This window comes from Astyanax mexicanus, chromosome 5, assembly GCF_023375975.1.
Source record: "Astyanax mexicanus isolate ESR-SI-001 chromosome 5, AstMex3_surface, whole genome shotgun sequence".
In the NCBI taxonomy this organism is placed as follows: Eukaryota; Metazoa; Chordata; class Actinopteri; order Characiformes; family Acestrorhamphidae; genus Astyanax; species Astyanax mexicanus.
The window spans coordinates 39,649,996-39,658,716 of record NC_064412.1 but is presented as its reverse complement, the minus strand read 5'-3'; the positions used below and the strand labels follow the sequence as shown (position 1 = coordinate 39,658,716).

At 35.5% G+C, this 8,721-nt stretch overlaps 1 protein-coding gene across 2 annotated transcripts; it reads right to left on the bottom strand.

The window, feature by feature from the left end:
* Nucleotides 1–585: 585 nt before the first annotated feature.
* On the bottom strand, nt 586–8,497 carry zgc:112416 (uncharacterized protein LOC550509 homolog). 2 transcript variants are annotated; one of them, XM_007248798.4, is made up of 9 exons: nt 8,339–8,497; nt 8,167–8,238; nt 7,911–7,968; nt 6,552–6,625; nt 4,141–4,332; nt 2,244–2,355; nt 1,644–1,771; nt 1,351–1,529; nt 586–753 (listed from the first exon to the last, which is right to left on the bottom strand). In XM_007248798.4, the coding sequence occupies exons 2-9, from the start codon at nt 8,221–8,223 to the stop codon at nt 729–731; spliced, it is 825 nt and encodes a 274-aa protein (XP_007248860.1). In that variant the 5' UTR covers nt 8,224–8,238; nt 8,339–8,497; the 3' UTR covers nt 586–728. The 2 variants fall into 2 exon arrangements, with proteins under 2 accessions (XP_007248860.1, XP_049335858.1); XM_049479901.1 differs by having other exon boundaries at nt 8,167–8,496.
* Between the last annotated feature and the right edge of the window lie 224 nt (nt 8,498–8,721).

Below are 8,721 nucleotides of genomic sequence, written 5' to 3'. Positions count from 1 at the left end.
AAGAGATCTGCAGTGTTTTCTAAACAGAGCAAACAGTAATATACACACATCAGAATAAACTGCAGCCAAGTTTCAGATGTTTAACTGTTCACAGTCTAGTTCTTAATGCGTATGATCATTTTTAGACTTAATTTTAGAGTGACTTAGGGAAACATTAATTAGTCATTGAACATTGAGGTCTTTTACTTCCCCAAGTTAATCAGCTTTACCCACTAATCCATTTTAGAATATGCACACAATAGAAAAACAGAGTAACTTATTATTTAATAAATAATTATTAGCAGTAAAACGAATTATGAAAGATTTGAATTTATTTTCTATTGCACAGAACACAAACATTCTTCAAACACCACATCAGTGTAATTAGAACTTTGTTATAAAAGTTTGCAACCAGCATGGTCATTGTTAGATCTATATAAGTAGGTCTACAGCTCCCCAAAAATGTTCTTTAGCCCTCAAATCAAGTAACCCAATTTTAGCATTTTTATTCTAACTAGTCACAAACTTGTTATTAATAATATTTATAATGATATTACAGAACAAAGACAAATCCAGAAAATAATAGTCAGTGGTATAAAACAAACATTGATATGTTCAGTTCTTTATTGATTTTAGCAGAGTTGAGGAGACAGAGAGGAACAAACAACAAAGATTACACAGAGTACAAATTTGCATGTGTTTTGAATAAAAGCATTTCCTTTTACAGAACTCTGTCCTCACTCCTGTCCTCACTTCAGTCCAGCTATGCTCATCCTGTAAAATGACAGACAAACTTTGTATCACACCAGTAAAGCCTGAGAGGATTTACGCTAGTAAAAATAATAATTTTTGTTTGGATGATATAATGTCTAATTGTGATAAACAATATTATTGCGACTTTAAGACCATTTTATGCCATAGTCATTATCAATACGTCAGTGGCATCCAACTTGGCTGAGCTTGAGCTATTTTGCAAAGAAGAATGGACCAAAATCTCAGTCTCTAGATACACAACGCTGGTAGAGACAAACCGCAAAGACTTGGCTCTACCAAGTTGGCGTTGGGGACTGAATACCTTTCAGCTGTATAATTTTTGTTCCACTTCACAATTATGTGCTAATTTGTGTTGGTCTATCACTTAAAATCTCAATCAAATACAAGTTTGTAGTTGGAAGTTGACAAATTGTGAAAACGTTTAAGGGGTACTTTTGCAAGCCACTATATTGTCAAATAAATAAAAAATGTAATAATCATGACAGTCCTAGCACACTAACACACACATTTGCACTTAAAGGCATTGTAGTGTAAATGTAGAACATTTCAGTTTCCCAGTAGTCCCAGGTAGAGCAGGATAGGCCTATAGAAACTTACGGGTTTAGAGCTGGAAGAGCAACTTGGCCGGTCATATGATGAATGAACGGCTGATGGGCTCCGCCTTGTCCTGCTGGTATGACAGACGGCCAAGCTGAGTAACCAATGGGAGGCAGCGGTGGAGGGCTATAGTGATGATGATGGTGATGGCCGCCTGCTCTGGCCTTCACAGTGTTCTCCTTAGCATCAGACAAGTGCATATTATCATCAAACCTTTATTAAACAACTGAACTGTATTAAATAATGAGTGAATAAATGCTAACAGCAGAAAAGTTATCACAGGTAAAAGTCACCTGGGCTGTGTGTAGACTCCCTGGCACACCTGGAGGGACGGCCATTGGAGGAAGAGCCTTCAGCATCATGTTGTGCATAATGATCTGATGCATCTGGGCATTCTGCATTAGCATCAACTCCACCATATCTGATAATTACATTTAATCAGAATCAAATTCATATACATTGATCAAGCATAACATTATGACCGCCTCCTTTCTTCATTATCTATTTTCCATCTCCACTGATCCTGTACAGTGAATACCCCTCACATTTCTGTAAATGTTTTATTACATAGCTGGCAAGTGAGTACACCTGTCCAAATGATCAGGACTCTTAAATTTGGTGTTCTGTGTTAACTTAGAATAGAATAGAAACTGGACCACATCAAAGAAATCTGTTTAAAATGGACAAAAAATTTAAAGTGAGGGCTAACAGTTCCTCTATATGTGTAATAATGAGTTCATTCAAAGTAAATCTTGAAACATGAATTAGTCCACAGTGTTTGTATAAAATGTAAACAATTGTGCTGTGACACAAAACACACATTATGATACTGACCCTATAACTGTAATATAACTGTAATATATACTGTGAATATGGTAGGTGTAAGGAGTTACCCTCTTTAATGCTGCCTGGTCTGGACGGGACAGGCAGAGGGGGTGGAATCTGAGCTATAAGAGGCTGTTGCTGTGGCAACTGCTGGATAATGGTTGTGGGCTGCTGTGGAATCTACAGTAAAAAAGAAACAAAGAGTTTTATAAGTAAACCATAAACAGCCTACTTTTTATACAGTCCCCTTTAAAACTATCGGAACAGTGGGACCGGTCCTTTTATTTTTTAATGTAGACTGAAAACATTTGGGTTGGAAACACACTAATTAACAAGAAGAATAGAAAGGCTAGGATGGAATTTGCCATAAAGTACAGGCACAAGCCTATAGACTGATTATGAATTAGTAATGAGTCAAAGATTGCCCTTTACAATGTGATGGAAAAGCTAAAGTTTAGAGAAGAAAAAGGATCTGCTAGTAGTACAAACATACCAGCTCATCTGTGAAACATGGTGGAGGTAGTTTCATGGCCTGGGCTTACATGGCTTCTTTTGGGACGGGTCTATTAATCTTTATAAATGTACAATGAACTCAGAAGTCTTCAGAAACATTTTCAATTTAAACATGTCAATTTAACAAAAGATGCAATCAAACTGATTGGGAGATCCTTCGTCAAGCATCATGTGGTTGGTGTGGCACAGTGGATAAACAATACCTGCTATAGTGAGCAATCACATCATTTGGGTGACTGGTGTTCAATTAAGCTACGCTACACTAGGGGTGCAACTAATTTTTCTTTTTTCTCAGTTGATTTGGTACTTTTCTCAGATCAGAATTGAAGTTCTCAAAATAGTTAATTCAATCTCCACATCTCCTTGTCACATCATAATTGAATTTTTCATTGTGTTTCACATTTTGCAAATGTCTTTGTCATTATTGCTAATGTTCATGTACAATTTTCAGCAGTTTTTTGCATTATCCATTGCTTACGTCATGCTCATCAAAATGTGTTGTGCTGATTATCTATGCAATTTTCTTACCTTTCAAAACATTTAGGCTTTAGGTCATTGCCTAGGTCATTACATACAAAAGTGGTGAACATGTTATCATAATACATAATAAATTTCTATAAAACTTTGTTGGTAAAGTTGGTAAAATCCTGGTCTTACAATGGCTGAAGCTGGTCGCCGGGTGCAGCCAAATATTGGATTCTGAGTGAGTTATGTGCTTTTGCAAGTATTTCATTAAGTTTTGCTGTTTGTACTAACTGTTTTGAGAAATGCACTTTTTGTGATGCCAATCATGATTGTGAAAAATGTACCAAATCGACTGAGAAAAACTGTAATGCCCAGAACATTGATTTCATATATGTGCTTTAAATGTGGAAAGTGCTGATATTTGGTGAGAAAAAAAATGAATCTGTTGAATTGGTTGTGTTGGGCACTTTTGGAGACAAAGGCTGAGTTGAGTGTTAACGGTAGGTGTCCCCAGTACTTTGTGTAGATAGATAGAATTTTTAAAAGTTTGTCCAAACATCCTTCAGACTGGGTGACATGTCACACGGGGCATAATTTGCCCCGATAAATCACTTTTTCCACCGTTACCCAGCTCAAAGTAGCTCCACGCCTCCTTGCTAGAATCCAGAGAGCCCGGACATTTAAAACAAGACCTTAATAACTTAAAAAGTGCACAAGAACCTGGTTAATCCCATAACGCTAAATTCAGTTCCGTGCACTGAACTGAAGCTTGCGTTATAGGATGTAAACAGTGGTTTTAATAAGCTATTTGTGCACTTTTTAAGTTATTAATGCCTCGTTTTAAATGTTAGGGCTAGGAGGTGTTTGGAAAAACTGTTTGGAATGCTCTGCGAGAATGGGGTTGTGCTGATCATCTTTTTATCATGTTTTACTACACCAAAAGTCCAATGAATGAAGTTAAATGAATAAGAAGTGAAATGGTCTCACTGTTTGTTGGATGATTCGGGGAGGTGGTGGAGGAGGAGGGGGTAATGGAGCAGCAGGAGGTGGAGGTGGAGGTAGTGATGGGTAGGTGTGAAAAGGAGGTGCAGCGGGAGCGGGAAAAGATCCATAATTCTGCTGTTTGCGGGGTCCCGCCCACGAGTGTGGCCTGCCTAGCTCTTCTAACATGTGCTGCTCCTGTATCTCACACACACACACAAACACGCACACACAAACACACAACACACACTCTTTTAGGCACTCCATACTGGACTGTAAACCAGGTTCAGCTGTGTGGCACACATAGCATGCACTACTGGCAAACTCACTCAGGAGGGTGCCCCTATGGATGAAAAAGTATCACTACAGTGCCCTCTAGAGTAGCAAAAATAAACAAAGTGCCCTACTATCTGCCCTTCATGTGATAAAGTAGGACCTAGGGTGCCCTTTCTTGCAATAAAATGTGATTATGTGCCTTCTAGATCAAGTAATTTTGATCATATGTCTTAATGAGTGCTCATCTACCAGTGCATTTCTGCTGTTTCAGTAGAAATAGTGCTGCTATTAAGTGCCTATTTTTATTATTATTATTATTACTATTATTATTATTATTATTTTTTAGATATTTTATTCAGATCAAACAAATTTATTAGTCAAAAACAACAGAAGTAAACCCAAAATGCACTTTTTCAATAAAGGTTTTTATTATTAAAGGAGAAAAAAAATCCAAACCTACAAAGCCCTGTGTGAAAAAGTGTTGAGCCACTCTTAGCAGCAACAACTCCGATCAAGCGTTTGCGATTACTTGCAGTAAGTCTTTCACAGTGCTATGGAGAAATTTTGGCCCACTCATCTTGGAATTGTTGTAATTCTGCCACATTAGACATATTTTTCGAGCATGAACTGCCTTTTTAAGGTCATGCCACAGCATCTCAATCGGATTCAGGTCAGGACTTTGATTAGGCCACTCCAAAGTCTTCACTTTGTTTTTCTTCAGCCATTCTGAGGTGAACTTGCTGGTGTGTTGAAGATCATTGTCCTGCAGCAGAACCCAAGTTCGTTTCAGCTTAAGGTCATGAACAGATGGTCAGACATTCTCCTTCAGGATTTTTTGATTTTTAGACAGCAGATTTCATCATTTTATCACAGCAAGTCTTTCAGGTCCTGAAGCAGCAAAACAGACCCAGACCATCACACTACCACCACCACATTTTTACTGTAGGTATAAAGTTCTTTTTTTTAATGCTGTGGTACTTTTATGCTTGATGTAAAAATGGGACACACACATTCCAAAAAGTCTCGTCAGTCCACAGTAGGCGTGGGCGATATGGACCAAAAATAATATCACGATATTTCATGGTATTCTTGCGATAATGATACTCTTGGCGATATGAAAAAACAACTAATTGAAAATATCAAGAATACTCTACTGCAACAAAATGAAAATTACATTTTATTATTGCATACAATATGATATGGCACACCCCTAACTGAAGTATTAAACAATACAAGAATTTTATTAGATTTGTAACAGAAGTCAATGATCCAGAATGTCATGATACTAATAATTCCCTCCAAATATCTCCATATATCCAGGATTAAAGTAAAAAAATATATATATTGGACAGATATAATCTGTCTCTAGTAGATATATAATAGGGAATGACAACAGTATAAATTTTTCTTTTGCTGAAAACAGTAAAAAAAAAGTAGTACCCTGATGTGATAATTAGGGGTGGGTGCTATGGCACGATATTTCGTGGTATAATATCATTCACGATATTCAAAAACGTTGGCGCTGTTATCACGTATGATACGATATGGCACACTCCTTGTCCACAGTGTATTTTCCCAAAAGTCTAGGGGATCTGGCTAAATTGGCAAAATTGAGACGAGCCTGAATGTTTTTTTTGTTTAGCAGTAGTTTCCATCGTTGCACTCTAACAAGCACTTTTTCACATGGGCCATTAGATTGTTTTCTCTCTAATAATAAAAACCTTACTTTAAAAATATGTGTTTGATTTAAAGCATTTAAGAGTAGCAAACATACAAAACAATAAGAAATCATGAATGGGGCAAACGCCTTTTTACACTATTGTAGGTGCTTTAATAAAGAAGTACCCACCAGTGTATTTAATTTGATGTGATGCTGTATAAGCCCACAATGGAATAAATTGTATTTGATGGTACAAGACAGTTTTAAAACTATTCCATCTATTTTAGTTTTCAGTTTTAGCCACACACTCTCTAGATTGTACAGGCTCCATGTTGTGCAGTAGGTGAGCTTTTAATTTTTTAACAGCCTAAGTCCACTACAACTGGCAGGCTCCATATAGAACACACAGCAGTATTAGACAGTTGTGTACCAGTGATGTATCAGATGATGCTGTAAGTGTTGTCTATGAATAATACTCTACCCTCAGCCTCCGTAGTAAGTCTCTCCTGCGTCTCAGAGCACTGTGTAATGCGTCTGTTTGTCCGTCATGACTTCCTGTATTCAAGAAAAAAAAAGATTTTGTCTCAGTCATGTGCCTACAGATTATTTTCTCAACTGCAGGTAAATCTTTAGTGTACACCTGTTGCTAAACTTAAAGCATCAAAAAACAAAAACAACACATTTAGAAGTAAGATACAAAAAATGAAAAGAAATAATATTGTCACCTTCCTAAAATAATCGCCTTAGATAGTCTTTTTGCCTAAAGTTTCTCCACATGATGCTGGCATCTGTGGTAAAATCACCTACATCCTCAGTTGATCAGATAATTAGATTCTAGCTGTTTAGGATAGTGGCCTATGTCAGAAGTGTGACTTAAGCTAATTTATTATACCCAAGTCAAAATAAAATGTGATTTTAATAGCATTTAATAGCATTTCAAGATGGCGGCTACTTTCACTAAACAGATTTTCACGATTCAGGGCTTGTCCCCATTTGGTAAGTAATGAGATTTTTACTATAATAAAAAGTTGACTTATTAATAGATATAGACTATAGGCTAAAAATATTGCATAGTTTAGTCTTATTATTTAGTAGTTTGTTTGCATTTTCTTCAGCAAAATAGCTCTTTAAAGCTAGAAATGCTCTACAAGTTTAAATGTTAACGTTTTCTGCCTTTTCAATAAATATTTTCTAAATTTTTAATTAGGATTGTTTCTGGCTAGGTCTACTGTTCACCTGTATGATAAACTATCCTCTTAAATCATTGCTAATTTATAAATGGTCATCACAACTCTCATATGTTTTTGTAATACCTAAAAAAAAAGGTAAATTAATAAAAAAAAAACATTAGTAATAAAAACATAAATGTTTCTAAGAGTCACTGCAAAATTACAACAGAAGTATTGGAAACAACAAACAGAAAAATAAATGCATAATGTAATAAAGAACTTATTGTGTTTAATTAATTAATACATGAATAAATTAATTAAGAATACAAGGATAGTAAAATAATGAAAAAAATATTTAAAATGTTAATCTTTACTGTGGATAAAAATAAATTACTAAACACAACAAGAACAAATGGGCTCGAAATATATCATAATTGGAAAAAGAAAACAAAAAATAAAATAAAAGAAATAAAAGAAATAAATCAAAAGAACAAATAAACCTTTGTATGTGCATAGGAAAAAGATAAAAACGCTTTCTACATTCGTAAAGGAACAATAAAATGACAGACTTTTTTTCTGAATTATTATAAAATGAATTATAATATTAAAAAGTAATTAATTGTTTGTTCTATAGTTCATTATTAAAACACAAATTAGAAAATGTACAATACTTATGGAAAGTGCTGAATTTCCTCGTTCGCCATGAGCTTCTCTCTCATTCTCCAGCCTCTAATATAAAACAGGAAATAATTTTTTATTATAGTTTAGTAACTGTTGGATCAATGAAATCATGTTTCTCTGTACCCTTTTTTATACAGACGTCACAGCGGTAGTGAGAGCAATGCAACCCGAATGAGTCAACAGACACTGATGTTCTTATTCAAATATAATAAATGTTCTAAAACAGAAGTAATACATTTCTCTTACCTGTTCCAGAAGCTTCAGCCTTAGTCGGGTCATCTGCTCCACCACAGGGTCCACCATGATCCTGAAACCTCTCTAATAGATAAATAGATGCTTTATTGAACCAGGAGGAAATTTAAGAAGACTTCTTAACTTCTAAAAGACTTCTAAAGTTCTAAAACTTACACACACACACCTCACTTACATCTAACCTAAGTTACAGTTCACAGTGTGTTTTTGTGTAAAGTGTGTGTTAGTCATCAGACCCCACATTTCAGTTGATTCATATTATACTGGTTTAGTGTTTGTCTGGTTGCCAGTAACAGTGTGTGTGTGTGTGCATGTGTGCATGTGCATGGGTGTGTGTGTGTGTGTGTGTTTGAGTCAGACCAGTCCAACTTACTTGTTGCCATGTTACTCAGCCATGTTTGAGTGACAAGTTCTTCTCAACACCTCCACATCTAGTTATTCCTCCTTCCTTTCATTCAGCTCTTAATTCTTTTCTTGTTTTTAGCATTCTTTCCTTTATTACTTCAATCCTTTCTTTTTCTTTGTTCTTTAATTTTCCTACCCTTGTTT

Excerpts from the sequence above, each read along its gene's own strand:
- zgc:112416 (XM_007248798.4), bottom strand. The coding sequence starts at position 8,223 with ATGGTGGACCCTGTGGTGGAGCAGATGACCCGACTAAGGCTGAAGCTT. Across the intron at positions 2,356-4,140 it reads CCCGAATCATCCAACAAACA|ATTCCACAGCAGCCCACAAC; the intron begins GTGAGACCATTT and ends TTTTTACTGTAG. Across the intron at positions 754-1,350 it reads GCTCTTCCAGCTCTAAACCC|GATGAGCATAGCTGGACTGA; the intron begins GTAAGTTTCTAT and ends GTCATTTTACAG.